At 38.0% G+C, this 14,601-nt stretch overlaps 3 protein-coding genes across 5 annotated transcripts in view; 2 read left to right on the top strand and 1 right to left on the bottom strand.

The window, feature by feature from the left end:
* The first annotated feature begins 8,475 nt into the window (after window positions 1–8,475).
* On the top strand, window positions 8,476–10,484 carry LOC307025040 (DELTA-sagatoxin-Srs1a-like). The gene is made up of 3 exons (XM_079659623.1): window positions 8,476–8,608; window positions 9,360–9,488; window positions 9,923–10,484. Exons 2-3 carry the CDS (start codon window positions 9,385–9,387, stop codon window positions 10,350–10,352), a joined length of 534 nt encoding a protein of 177 aa, XP_079515749.1. The 5' UTR covers window positions 8,476–8,608; window positions 9,360–9,384; the 3' UTR covers window positions 10,353–10,484.
* Window positions 10,485–11,602: 1,118 nt separating this feature from the next.
* Window positions 11,603–12,789, top strand: LOC307025616 (DELTA-actitoxin-Afr1a-like). The gene is made up of 3 exons (XM_079660425.1): window positions 11,603–11,759; window positions 11,914–12,034; window positions 12,208–12,789. The coding sequence occupies exons 2-3, from the start codon at window positions 11,931–11,933 to the stop codon at window positions 12,659–12,661; spliced, it is 558 nt and encodes a 185-aa protein (XP_079516551.1). The 5' UTR covers window positions 11,603–11,759; window positions 11,914–11,930; the 3' UTR covers window positions 12,662–12,789.
* A 430-nt stretch (window positions 12,790–13,219) lies between these two features.
* LOC307025615 (endonuclease domain-containing 1 protein-like) overlaps window positions 13,220–14,601 on the bottom strand; it is a 22,670-nt gene continuing 21,288 nt past the window's right edge. For all 3 annotated transcript variants that reach the window (XM_079660422.1, XM_079660424.1, XM_079660423.1), the window contains exon 3: window positions 13,220–14,521. In XM_079660422.1, coding sequence (XP_079516548.1) covers window positions 13,901–14,521 — 621 coding nt within the window. In that variant the 3' untranslated portion in view covers window positions 13,220–13,900. The remainder of the gene's footprint in view (window positions 14,522–14,601) is intronic.

The raw sequence follows: 14,601 nt of genomic DNA, 5'->3' as shown, positions 1-14,601 counted from the left end.
GGCGCCCTAGGCGACCGCCTAGTTCGCCAGTGGGTAGGGCCGGCCCAGGGAGGGCATGATCGGGTTTTGTCCCACATGGCTCTGAACAGCTCAATAGGCACACACTGTAGACACTAATTAGAAGAACACAGACTAAAACAGCAATGTACAGACGAATCAGATGATTAAACATGATCTTAAAATATATTTTATATATTTTTTGGGATTTTTTTGTAATCATTATTTTTAATACTTTCTGCTGACACTAGGTGGGGCTGTGTGTGCCCCCAATGACCAGTCGCCACTGCATCCAGGACTATCGAAAGCCTAAAGTGCCACTATTCGCCCGTTTTTTAATATGATAATGAGCCCCACCTTCTGTTTTGCATAGCCAGTACATTTAAAGTGTGTGCAACCAATCAGTGAAGAGTTCAACCAGACTAAAGCAATCTGTTGATGAAAAGTTCCTGTAATCTACCCCATTGTGAGATTTAGATAGATAGATAGAAAGAATAAAGAATAATCACAATAATTAAATATAAATTAAACATGTACAGTAAATAATATAAAGTATAAACATATCTACAGTCACAATTTCATTATTGTTATTCATACTTTCTGTTATGTAGTTTATTAATGTTCCCGTGCTTTCAGTTTCCATCCAGTAATATAATCACAATGCTATTTTGAGGGTGTGTTCAAAACAATCTATGTAATGCAACTTGCTGTACGTACTGCTACACCTACTATTTGGGAATCTGATGTATGTTGTAATGTTTGTGCCGGAGCCGCTTCATCCAAAACAGTACTCCGGTTAGAGAGATGACACCTGACGGGAAATACAGTCAATTGGTACACACTGTGAATATGAGTGGGAAAAATGAGTGTAATAAATGCTTTTTAGACAATAAGAAATATAAAGTTAACTCAACTAAAGTTGCTCAGTATTTTTGTATTGTCAATACTATTACTGCATAACTAATATCTCACATCTGAAGGTTTAAAGAAAAGGCACTTTAAAATAAAGATTGGTCTTTCAATACATTAGCTGGTTGATTTTGTCTTTTCAATTGTTTATCTAAAATCGAGTAGCTATAACTGGTACTTATCGTTTGAAGATACAGTCTGGTTATAATGCTGTTTGAAGGAGGCACACAGGTAAGAGCACTAACTAGCTAATGTATCTTAGCTTGAATTAAATGTATTTAACGTATAATAAAGTGACTGCAAATATATGTATCACAAACTTTATAAAAAGTTATATTTCAGTCCACAAATACACAGAATAAAGAATACATTCAGGTCAATGTAGAAAAATAAGAAATACTTTAGTCCCCTCTGTCTTCCTCTCATCAGTAGAGGAAAAGTGTGTGTACAAAATAGATATTAATTTTACTCCACAATTTCCTACCGTATTATTAAATAAGTCTGCACAGCTGAGGGGACACCTGTAACTAATTTCATGTGATTTATTCATTAAAAACTGTATTTTCAGAGTTAATCAAATGACAGCCACATTGTTACCTAAAGTGTCTCAAACACATTTAAGGAGTGCAATGCAACTCAAAGGTACACTAATAAAAGTAAAACAGTCAATTTCTTCAGATCAATCTGTATATTTTAACTCCAGAGCACATTTATTTGAATGAAAAACAAGTTGTTCACACAACCAGCTTTGGCCTCTGAGGCAGCCATTACCTGATCTTAGACATGTTAATAAGTACCAGTTATTAGTTGCAGTAATATGTGCCACTTCCAAACATCAAACTCTTAGAAAAAAGACGTGTCCTTATTCTCTACTGCACACTTTTTTTAAAGCAACACTGACAACTTGCGCCTGTGAGACATGTAATCTCTGAAAATGATTAGACATGCATAACTTCTACAGTGAAAATCGGTCATACTGTAAGTGCAACTTCTGAACACAACACTTTTTCGCAAATGTTTTACAATGCATAATTATTATAAAACCTTTGTTTTAGAAACCTTACCATGTAACAATGGTAACTGTGAGTGAGTGCAACAAAGTGTCTACTCTGCGATGAACAGCTGGGTTCTCAGTCTATTCACTTTTGGGCTCATCTTTTTCCCCTTAAGTTCCATCAGGACTTTTTCCACAACTTCAAAAGTGGATTGCAGTTATTTCGGATATCTTAAGTTCAGTACGTATATGAGCCCGAAGAGCATGGCAAAAGTTAGATCAGTACTTTTCTTATATGAATATTATTGCTACATTTGAAAGGTCTTTACCAGCTTTGGAATTATATATATAGATATAGATATAGATATAGATATATATCTATATATATATATATAGAGAGAGAGAGAGAGAGAGAGAGAGAGAGAGAGAGAGAGAGAGAGAGAGAGAGATACAGTGGGGCAAAAAAGTATTTAGTCAGCCACCAATTGTGCAAGTTGTCCCACTTAAAAAGATGAGAGAGGCCTGTAATTTTCATCCTAGGTATACCTCAACTATGAGAGACAAAATGAGAAAAACTAAATCCAGAAAATCACATTGTCTGATTTTTAAAGACTTTATTTGCAAATTATGGCGGAAAATAAGTATTTGGTCAATAACAAAAGTAGCATGTTTACCTGTTTTATTTGTGATGACCTCACATCTAGAGGGGCTACTAGTATATATTTCAATCATCAAAATTCCATTAGAATATGCTCACGAGCAATAACACATATTTGATCAACTCCTCTCTCCTATCTTTATCTTACCTAGTCTGCCTTCTTTCTTTTTATTTATGCATATTTTACTAATCACTCCCCTTTCAAACTGTGTTTTTTATTTTGTACTGACCTATTGCACACAGTGGAATGATTTATTAACTCATTTTATATACAACTAATATTACATATATGGAAATAGTTGTTTACAAAGATGACCAAACCGTTTGAGACCCACTGAGATAACGTAGACTAAAGATTCCAATCTAATAGTCCTTTTCCTCCCTGAGCTGACCTTATCTCTCTCAGTCCCACAGGAGAGAGCTATCCCTCTCCTTATTGTTGAAACAGCTTCTAATCTCCGTTAGCTCCGAGCTAGCACCAAATACTAACAACGTCTCTCTTTCTATCTCTCACACGCTCCTCCTCCTCCTCCTCTTCCAGAGAGAGAGAGAATTTTATTTTGAGTTGTGCATTGTTACTTGTGCTTGAGAAACATTCCACTTGAACTTTATTTGAACAAACTTAGTAGTAATTATTGTCCTATATTTTTTTTCAGATTTCACAGCTGCCTGGGCCTAGCAGCAACAAGAACCTCAATTTGTCCCTGCCCCCAGGTCAAGATCTACCGTGGCTCAAGGGCCTTCACCGGAGCCATCACCACCAAGGACCAGAGGACCATCATCACTACAGTGGCCTCCATCTCCATCTGCCACAAGATTAAGATACACCTCGGTACAAAGGCCTCCATCACAGCCATCACGATCAACCCATCCAGCAAAGAAGTCTCGCCTAGCAGACGTACCTCCCACACGGGCACCAGCATCAACCTGGGACAATCACACCTACCTCCCTCCGACACAGCCACCAGCAGCCCATGCACCATCACCTACACAGACCCCCTGTCCTGGAAGACAGACAAAGACCATGACACTGCTCCCCCTGTCTTTACATTTATAATGAATAGTTGGTTGAAAAAGTTCTGATATTGTAAATATTGAGATTTTACAGTTTCTTATGTTAGCATAAATTGTTGGTTGAAAAAAAAAGTTCTAATGCTCAATTTGTATTTGTACACATCACATGAACCTTGGTATGGAATATGAAGTCATGAATCAGTCCTGATGTAACTTTTCTGTGGTGAAAGCAGAGGGATGGAACTATTTTACACATGAATAACCTTTCATTTCATCTATATAGGCCTATAGTGTAATTCATATAATTATTTCATTACTTTTGTAAAACCAAATCTAAAACTCCCAAAAAAATAGACGAGATGAGTAAATGTGTTTTCACAAGAGTTTTTAGGTTTTCCAAAAATTGGATTTCTCATTTTCAGCTAAGTATCTCATAAGACAGTGCTCTAAGGTGAGTGACTTGCATCTCTAGCAAGACCAGAGAGTGTCCTGAATATTTCAATAAGTAACATAATGGTGCCATGTTATAAGAAGTACATTTAAAAGGTGATTTAAGGAGACGTCTACATATTGAGAAAACATCCTTATACTCCAGAGGGTTAAGGAAAAGCATAAGGCGATTGTATTTTTCATATGTATCTTATATTGTTTGATTTATTGATTATATTCAAAGGAAAATTAATACTTAGTCCCCTGAATCTGGAATAATATACAATTTACAGCAAAGCCTAAAATTTCAGGAACTTTTCATCTACAGATTGCTTTGGTCTGACTTTACTCTTCACTGATTGGTTACAGACACTTTAAACGTAGTGGCTATGGAAATCAGAAGGAGGGGCTCATTATCATATTAAAAACCGCGTGTTTTTCGCGCGTCAAACGCGCGTTCTTGACGCGTTCTTGACGCGTCTAGAAACACTTTTTCTTTTACCAGCTGTATTCACCTTGCAGGTGCAACTATGTGGCTTTTATCCTGGATAAAGTGTTTAAGTCATGGATGTTTAAAGTTTAACTTCTTCATATGTCTAATATTATAGTTGACTTTTCATTCAGGCCGGTCGGATAAGTCACTAGCACCCCCCGTTGACAATTTACTTACGGTACCGGAGTGGGCCGGTTGAGAGTCCCGGGCTGATTTTTTGTCCCAGTCCGCCCCTGACTGTGGACAATACCTTTTAGCCATGTCAGCAGCATCATGTGGTCTATTCCAAAACATCAGGAGGAAAGACAGAACATCTCTAACAGAAGTACTCCTTTACTTGAGTAAAAGTAGAAATTACCATGATCTAAAAATGATTGGTTTTCCTTCGTGAAATCAAAATTGTAGCCTACTTGAGTAAAGAGGTATATCAGCCAAATGTATTGAAGGCAAAGTCCTTCGTTTGATAAATATTGAATGTGAACATGATGTTTTTTATCCTTAACAAATACTTTTTTTTATTGATATGTATTTGTAATTCAATTTGCATACTAATTTAACTAAAGAACATATTTTACTACAGGTGAAGTTTAATCCCTAATCTTCTGATTGGAACTATTATTTTCTGAAATACAATGTTCTGTTTGTATATTTCACATATATTGAACCATTTTTGAATCTTAGACTGTTAATAACCCCTCCACAGGTGACCTTTCACATTACTGTTACTAGGTGTTGACAGAGTCACATGTATAGCAATAAACTGGTCATGACGACGAGGTATTCTTTAGCCTTAACTGGCGTGGTTTATTTTGTATGTGCATAGCACCACTTGACCTGCTCTCCATGAGAGCTAGAGAGAGAGAGAGATAGAAGGGGAGGGAACAATCCATTATATCTGACGTCAGCTACAATAGCTGCGCCTCCTTACGCCTATAGCGCCCTCTTACTGTGGAACAGTTATAGTACAGTTACATGCAGACATATTAATACTTACACTTAACACTAGGTTATTACAATACCTCGGAAAATAGAGGAAATGCTAGAAATCACGTTACTGTTAAATGCCCATTGAAGGAGTGTTTGCCAGTGCTGACACATCACACTTTTGATTCAGAGGGATGAGTGTCAGCTGTATTTTGATTTATGTCCCAACCATCGTCTATAAAGAAAGACAAGAGGTCAATATTTGTTGTTATGAAGACAGCCTAATGTTTGATTGAAATGACTGCAGTGATGTCTGTCTTTATTTTCCTCACTGTTTTGATTTCACCACAAGATGGTGCTAATGTAGTCAAATTTGAACAAGTACCTGAGTAAGATGTACAGTATGAGTGTGCTCTTCCTCCTTCAAGATGTGTATAATTTAGAGACCAATTATCCCAAGTGTGTGTAAGTGTGTAAGTGATGGCATTGTGATTTGGGTGTTTCCAGTCTGTGAAACTATGACTGAGCTTCTTCTAAACTCATCTAATGAGCTGTATACGAGAAACCAGAATTACAACTGTAACTCTCCACTGAAAAGACAGTTTGTAAAACTCTATAGTCTGACATGTGTTTCATTTTACAGTAATACTGCACAAACTGCATGGAAACACAAAGAAGATACAGACACTTCACCTCATCAAGTAAATACATAATAACACATTATACATATTATATTTGAAAGACAGGAGCTATGAAGTACATATAAATGCATGTCCAAGTTGAGACATTATTGATTGATGTAGTTTAAGTACAAAAGCATAGTTTAAGTAAAGCATAATGGTATAAGTGACAGGGTTGAGCCTTCGAAATATTGAATGGCTTTTAATAAAGTAAATTAAAGACATTTTTAATAGTCCATAAAGGCAACATGATTTTGGGTTAAAACATATAACAAACACACGGACAGATATATCCAAGCAAATAGCACAATAGCATAATGATCTGAATAAATAAGCTCCACAAGGCATGTATCGTATACTCTGTTGTAGAATGGCTTTTTGGACCCGTAATCAAATCTGATCCTGAGGAAATATTGATGATGGCGGATTAATGTTGACAATTTGTATTAGCTCTCCAAAAACCTGCTCCTCTCCAGGTGTCGCTGAATGGTGGCTAGCAGCCCTATATCCTTCTCTTGTAACACAGTAACCTAACGGAGTGGGTCAATGAGGCACCAGGACTAGACATGATGTGGGACTTGATCTACTTCCCTAAAACTTTCATGACCAGAACAATAATTGTACTCACAAAAAATGTTATGAAATCACATCATTCAAAACAAAGCAAAACACACTCCTGTTAACTTTGGCTAAAGTTGCAGCACAGTCTTCGCTGCAACACTCTACAAAATAGAGTTACCATAGCTCAGAGTTACAGGGGCACTGGCCCTCGCACCTGTTGGCCCGAACCTTCCATGGTGGTTTTGGAAGCAAACCTTGTCTTTTCTGCGGATGGGGATGGTGGTGGTGCCACACCCCCCCCCCCCCCCCCCCCTGGTCCAGCGAGGACTGATCGGCATTGAGCTCTAAAGCACCAGTGCTTTAGCATTTCCTTTTTGAACACGTTTTTCATTGTTTAAAATATATTTTAAACAATAGTTAGATTGATAGTGTTTTTTTTATTTGCAGACGTGATAAAATTCCAAACAGCAGAGAAATGGTGTGATTAAGGGAGCGGCAATGACATGTTGCTCTGCAGGCTGGGCCAGTAGAGGTAAGCTAATGTTCCACTTTGCTGTGGGAACGGAGCATTATAATGTTAGAAGGGTCATTTCAGTAGATATCTGTTCAATTAGAAATATCTTTGACATAACGTCAACACTGTTACTTCTTCTTCCTTGTTGATAATGTTTTAAATGTTTTAAACAAAAATTCTGGCAAAGGTTTACACATTGCACCTTTGAATGAAAGTTTGGAAATGAAATGTCTTCTGGGTGCAACCTCTCACATCCCAAAGACACACCTTTTTCTGGGAGAAAAAATACTGCTTTAAACTCTAAAATCACACATATTTAATGAGTTTAATATATCATCTTAGTATACATTTTGTGATTCCTCTTGGTTATTTTGCCCAGGGATATATGAAACCTTGACCCCTTGGTTAAGACTGCACTATCAACTTCCTCATGCTATCCATCACATCCTTCAGTGCATGCTGGAACAGGTTGCACAAACATAAAGTTCTTAAAAACAATAAGAAGTTTTGCTCCAGATATGTCATTCATCAACTTTTGGCACAAAAATGCAGTGAACAAACACAACATGTAAGAAATCATTCCCATGAACCAATTCAGGAGTTTCAGTAGGCTTCATCAACATGAATCACCTTCATCATTCCTATTGACTGTCTGAAGGGTGCGGCTCTTCAGTTTTTTCAATCTACCCAGACTTTCAGGTTATTCCCCCATCAACAGTCAGATACTGGACTCACCTATTGTACGCCTGTCAGAAGAGTACTTTTCCATCTTGTGCCAAAGAGATGATAAGATTTCTAAATATTACATTAAACACATACATATTTTTATACTGTCTATTTCAAATACATACACTGAAAAGGAAAACACACTATTATTTATATTTTAGATTTTGGGCTATTTTGCTTCCATAACATGTCTTATTTTAGATAAATGCAAATACACAAACACCCAAAATACACATTTCAGTCTTTTTAACTTTGTTACATGTTCTGTCAACGTATATGTAAATGAACACATACAAAAAATAATGCCTCATTTGCAAATGTAACAATTTTCAGGGAACCTGTTGTACAAATGTCTTCTTTTTTATGCTGCTGCAACGCAAACATTTCCCAATTTGGGATCAATAAAGTATCTTATCATCCTAACTTATCTTTATCTTATCTTAAATGTGCTTTTATGAAAGTAATCAACTGAAAGATTAATGGTGGTAACAGTTGGTTGAAATTGTAACTCTTTGGCCTCCATAACTTGTAGTGTCTTCCCTTAAACTGTCACACACACCCAGTATTGCATGTCAGCACAGACACACCTACAGAGTGTGTGTGAAGGGTGACTCCCCCTTTGAGAGTGTGACTTTGTCTTCATCTCTGAACCAAAGTCTGACCTGTTTTCAGAGGACTCTCTGCCATCCCGTGTGTGACATAAAGTAAAGTAAGTACATTTATTTTGAGATTAATATGAAGTTTTCATCAAAGCTGCATTTACTTTGAAGAAAATAATTCCCAGTTAATAATTAGTTAGTAATATTATTAGATCATATTTTGAAATACTTCTCAGTAGATATGCCTTTAGTTCTTTATTTTTTGTGTCAAGTGAAGCAGTGTGCAGTATTGGTGTCATGTTGGATGTCCTCTATGCACTGTAATTCGTTCCCCTGTCACAGTGTGTGTTGATCAGTGTTTAGCATTAGCATTGGGTATTAATTTAAAATTCAGTTACTGAATACATATGACATTTTTCACATGAAATTATTAGAGTTATCCCTTGGCTTACAAACAAATATATTTATGTTTAGAATTGAGAGCTTAAAATATTGCACAAATAGCATGGTTTATTGGTTAAAACTTTTTTTGCATTATTTAAAATTGCCATATTTTAGAGAAATCATCAAAAATATGTTGCAGTAATCATTGACAACGTAACTTTCACTGATTCACAATTTATGAAATGTGTTCCAGTTTTTTTTGTAACCTGATTACGTAATCCCAATTACATGGCATTCGTTACTACCCACCCCTGGTGTTGACAACAATTGTTTGCATGCCTTTAAGCAGCTTGTGTCACTAGAATAAAACAATCAGCTAATATGTAAGAAAGAAAAAAAAGGAAAAATTGATGTAAACAAACATTAAATCAGCAGCAGTTTCTGTTTTTCTAAACTCTTTTTTTGTACATCCATTAGTTAGCAATCTCCACCCACCGTCATCATGCCTGAGACTGCAGAGGCCCACTCCCACACCCTCACCACCAACCGCAACTGCACCATCGAGCTGAGCAATGTCAGCTCCTCCTACTGTCTCGTCCACCCCAAGTAAGAATCTCTGTTAGACAGCGTGAACAGTTTTTTCTAATTTGTGTGTTAATTAACCAATGAAGACAGTGATTATCAAATTCCTTCAATGTTCTTGAATCCATCCATGCATGACTACCAGTGGTATACAGTTAATACATCTTACATATACTGTGATTTAAAGCACTTGTACTTGTACACCATCACCTAGGTTGGGAATCATTGAGCGAAATTACCAGTACTGTTAATAACACATTTGACACTTTTGCACTTTTAATCAAAGAGGATTTTTTTATGCAGAGCATTAGCCCACTTATAAAGGAGTAATTTGACATTGTGGTATAAGCACAACCTGAGTAGATGTTAGGGTTAGGGTAAGAGTTGGGGTTGGGGTTGGCGTTCGGGGTAAGAAAACGTTTTGGTCCACTCATCACTGCATCTCTTTTACCCTGCAGGGTGCACTTGGAGAGTGGCTTCGCCTTCAGCCCTCCCCAGCCCACCGTGCGTACCCAAAAGACCGAGGTGTGCTCCTTCGTCAAAGACGACCATACGGCATCGGGTGCCGTCGGCGTCCTGACCTACGAGCTGTTCGACATGCGCAACCGCCAGTGCAACGAGGTGATCGCTATCATGTTCTCAGTGCCGTTCGACTACAACTTCTACAAGAACTGGCTCGGGGTGGGCATCTTCGAGCACACAAGAGAGTGTGACGAGAAACTGTTCAAACATATGTACAACGAAAAGGATTTCACCAACTTTCTGCGCCACGAGGCCGACGGCTCAGGGGTGACCTACAAGGGTAGGATGGTGGATGTGAGGGCCTGCATGTCCGACGAAGGCAATGCCATAATCAAACTGGAGCTGTACGACAAGATGGGCAGATGAATGTTTGTAATGAGTGCATTGGTGTGGAATAAAATGTAAGAACACAGTTGAAGCAGATGTTCCTGAAAACTACATACAATGTGTTTGTCCATGTATGGGTGCTTTAAATGAATAAAAAACAATACAATGCAATTCTTGTCCTTGACCATTTTTCATCTTTATTTGAGCCATTAAAAATGGTCACACATTTTTGCAGGCAATGAAAAGATTGAAATCTCCTCAGCAGAAATAACATGAGTCATACTTCACTTTAATTTATAAAAGTATAAACACAGCCAGACTGTGCAACATGCCATTTAGAGGTGCAGCATGTTCTTGTCCTCATGCAGACAGGAAAAACCGCATCACTGCAGAGATATAAGGTGCATAATGATACGATGAGATAGTAAACAATCTGCCTTATGCAGCAATGTTTTCTTAAGCAAGTCAACTCCAGATGCACTAAATTATCTTAACAATCTAAATCTGCTTTATCCGGTTGGGCCTAAGGATAAATCCTACTTGATAAGAAATGTGAGTATTATCATACAATGCACCCTAAACACGATATATGGGCTGGACATTTGTAGTGCAAAGTGAATATTCTCTGGCACATTGGAAAGATTTGGAAAAAGGTTGAGCTCACGATAGATTTTTCAGAGCATCGGTACTGGTGTTGCAGGAAAATTAAAGAGCATGTAAAAGCAGTATGTAAGTTATACAGAAGCTGAAAGCACAACGTATTATCCTCCAATGGTTTTTATAGTCTTAACTGGACCAATGGACCAAGAGTATTCCTTTAGCCAACAAGTGCAATAAAAGATCATTCTAAATGTGATTATTATGTGCATGCAGATTCTTTTTTTCCTCAACAAAATAAATAAAATGTCCATTGGGTTGGACAATCATTTTGTGGACGGTAAAATGTTTTTTTATTATCTTGGTAAAAGTGCTCTCCACCAAATATACAGATAATAAGAAAACATTGGGGAATCCAAGAAATCAAAGCGTATTAACAAAATAAGAACCAAATGGTTGATGGGATACCAAAATAAGAGGACTTTGCTTCCTGCATGGTTACTAGGGACAATAAATCACGGATATGAAAGAAACAGGTTTATTCGCTTCTTGCATGAAGCTCAAACTTGATCGTAGCTAGGCAAAAATACAGATTATGAAAACAAAAAAATACCATCCTTATGTTGCAACTGTTGGCTACACCCTGTCTTTGAGCCTCTGTCTACATACCTCAGGTGAGAGGTGAGGACAAAAAGCCAGTAACAAGGAGTAGGTGCGTATTGTGGGTGGAAACACATTTGGGTGGGGTTACTGTGTCACAAATTCCCAAACAAGAGTGATCTAAAGAGAGAATCCTGTGTTTCAAATCTGGCACTGATCGAGCAAGCAACACATCTAGGATCCGGACAGGTAAGCCTGTTTAATACTGGCCTGTATTTGGAGGTTTGATGAAAAATATAGTTTTTATGTAGCATTTAGCACTGTGCGTAATTTGTTATGGACACTGTTCACAGCTAATTGTATTCACTGTATTGTAATACAATGTGATTCTGCTTTGCTGCAGCCTTTACAAGTAACAACATGGGTGAAACGGCAGAGGCATTGGCTGCTAACTTCAAGAGCAGCAGAAATGTCACCATTGAGATCACCAACCTCACCGACAGCTTTTGCCTGCTAGACCCAAAGTAAGTGCAAACCTAAAAGACAATATTGTTTAGAGTATTGTTATATATAATAATGTATTATATTGCATCTTAATTCAAATATGTGTGTAGCCTGATAAAAACAAACTAGAGATGAATTATCCAGTTTTTGCTCTTAATTATTTTGTTTTTCTTCTTTTGCCTTTAAAAAAAAGGGTGTACCTGGATAGTGGGAACTGCCATAGCCCACCCCAGCCCACTGTGCGCCCTCTGAAAACCGAGGTGTGCAACTTCAGCAAGACCAGTTCCAAAGCCACCGGCGCTGTGGGCGTCATGACCTACGACCTGTTTGCAAGAAATAGCAACGCCCCTACGGAGAAATTAGCCATAATGTTCTCTGTGCCCTACGATAATAGCTCCTACAAGAACTGGTTCGCCTTGGCAATCTACCCCGTGTCCAAAGTGTGCGATGAGAAGCTGTACAAAGAGATGTATTACGACAAAGAACCCAAGGGCTTTGTGAGGCAGGAGTCCAATGGCTCTGATCTCACGTTCCAGGGCGCAACACTGGACCTGAAGGCTACCATGTCCCCGATGGGCAGGTCCATATTGAAGGTGGAGGTGTGGGACAAGCTCTTCACTCCAGCAATGAACCAGCAGCATCACTAAGCCAGTAATTCATTTATATCAAAACACAGTTTAATGGGCAGTGTGTTTTATTAAATATGCTTAGCCCTAACACCTTTGCTACTGTATAATCTATTCATGCAATAAATACAGTCTGATATACAAATAAATGTGTGTTTTAGTGATCATTACAAAAGGTCTTGGCAAAGCTTCAGAACATTCGGGACTAACTGGTGGAACAAGTTAATGTTTATCTAAATGATGTATCTCTATGGCACAAATGTAAGTTATTTATATCAATCAGCAGCCAATGTGACATACAAAGTTGAAGTATAGTTTCTTTTTTTTTAATATGAAACGAAATATCTTTGACATTAGGTAAATAATCAGATAAAAGACAGAGATTATTAGGTTTTGTATGTAATTTTCAACAAACACTAGTGTGTACAGCCTGCAAAAGCTGCGTATGATCGACATGGTTTGCACGAAGTCACCATCTAGTGGTTACAAGGATTCAGAGCATGCTCACCTTCAAACCTTACTCAGAATCAATGTACACGTGTACTCAGATAAAGGGAATAACATCATATAAAAAGTAGCAATGTTTATAAATTCAGGTTTATTAAGTTGAGATGAATGATCTGAGGTCAAGTTATAGCTTTTACACACACAGCAAATCACTTTATTGCCAAGAGTTAGATAAGAAAATGTATACCAGAGTAAATATCAAGTTACAGCAAACTTAGCTTAGCATAAAGACTAGAAACAGAGGGAAATTGCTAGCATGGCTCTGCTCAGTCATAACAAAGTGTGCACTTCTAATATGAATGTGTGGTATGTTTTTTATTTGGTCTGGATGAAAACCTAAGTGTAAAAATATCAAGTAAAGATGTTTGTTTTGTTTTTTTATTGAGGGAACTGGGCTAGCTGTCTCCCGCTTTTTTGAACGCTAAAACAACTGTCTCCCAAGCTCAATTGATTAAACATACACAAATGAGAGAGGTAGGTTATCAATCACCTTACTGTTAGCAAGAACATGAACATACACTGTGAACAGGTTGAAAGTAGCATGAATGCTACACATAAAGGTGAACATTATTTTTTCCGAGAAAGAATCACCATTTTTCTTGATCAAAGACACGTTAATGTGTCAACGTTAATGTAAGGCCATCGTGCAACAATGCATCAGCAATTTTCTTAGTTTATTAGCAACAATATTTTAATTTAAATACATGATTTTTTTCTATTGTAAGATATAACAGTGTATTTGTGTCTGCAAAATCAGTTGGATTGAGAGCACTGCTCGTAAAAAACACTGACAACAATTTTGAATCTGTCCTTCAGATACATTTCGAGTGTTTCCAGTGGCATTTTTCTCACATCATACCCTCTGAACTTTTTCTTAGTCTGCTGGCTTACTGGCACAATCTCCTCTGTGCTGTTGCAGTCGTTGCGACCAATGGCAGCATACGTGGGGAAAGCATCCTTCAGTACTTTTGGTAGACTGTTGTTGTAGTTTGGGCAGCAGTAGGCGGACCAAATATACTCAGGCACGGCTACACGATGATTCCTGAGCCAGGGCTCGTCGCTCTGGTAAGGGATGATGCCAGTCACTATGTAGGCGTCTCCGAGACAGTAGGTGACTAAGGTTTTGTTGACGTTCTGCTCCAGGGCTTCCCATGGCCCATCATTAGAGCCTGACATTTGAGGAACCACATTAGTCAGGGTGAAGGTAGAGGCGCGGTCCTTGTAGCTCTTGTGGTGGAGGCTGGGGTTCAAGTGTCCACGAGAATAGGTGGAATTAATGTAGTCCAACTCCACTCCCTGGCTTTCCACCACGTTCTGATCGAGATGGCCCAGAGGGAAGGAGAGCATGTTGCCATCAGCTCCTGGGTAGGCTAACTGTTCATGGTGGGGGTCAGAAGAGAAAAGTGAGGAACATTGCACGTAGACCATATGATAAACTGTCATTTATTTACAGG

This window comes from Notothenia rossii (assembly GCF_949606895.1).
Source record: "Notothenia rossii genome assembly, chromosome: 11".
NCBI lineage: Eukaryota > Metazoa > Chordata > Actinopteri > Perciformes > Nototheniidae > Notothenia > Notothenia rossii.
Note: the sequence above shows the minus strand (reverse complement) of the source record. Positions and strands in the feature narration are given on the sequence as shown.

Bases quoted from the DNA above. Each gene is read 5' to 3' on its own strand.
- LOC307025040 (XM_079659623.1), top strand. From the start codon at position 9,385: ATGCCTGAGACTGCAGAGGCCCACTCCCACACCCTCACCACCAACCGC. The intron at 9,489-9,922 runs GTAAGAATCTCT...TTTACCCTGCAG, and splicing joins TACTGTCTCGTCCACCCCAA to GGTGCACTTGGAGAGTGGCT.
- LOC307025616 (XM_079660425.1), top strand. From the start codon at position 11,931: ATGGGTGAAACGGCAGAGGCATTGGCTGCTAACTTCAAGAGCAGCAGA. The intron at 12,035-12,207 runs GTAAGTGCAAAC...TTTAAAAAAAAG, and splicing joins TTTTGCCTGCTAGACCCAAA to GGTGTACCTGGATAGTGGGA.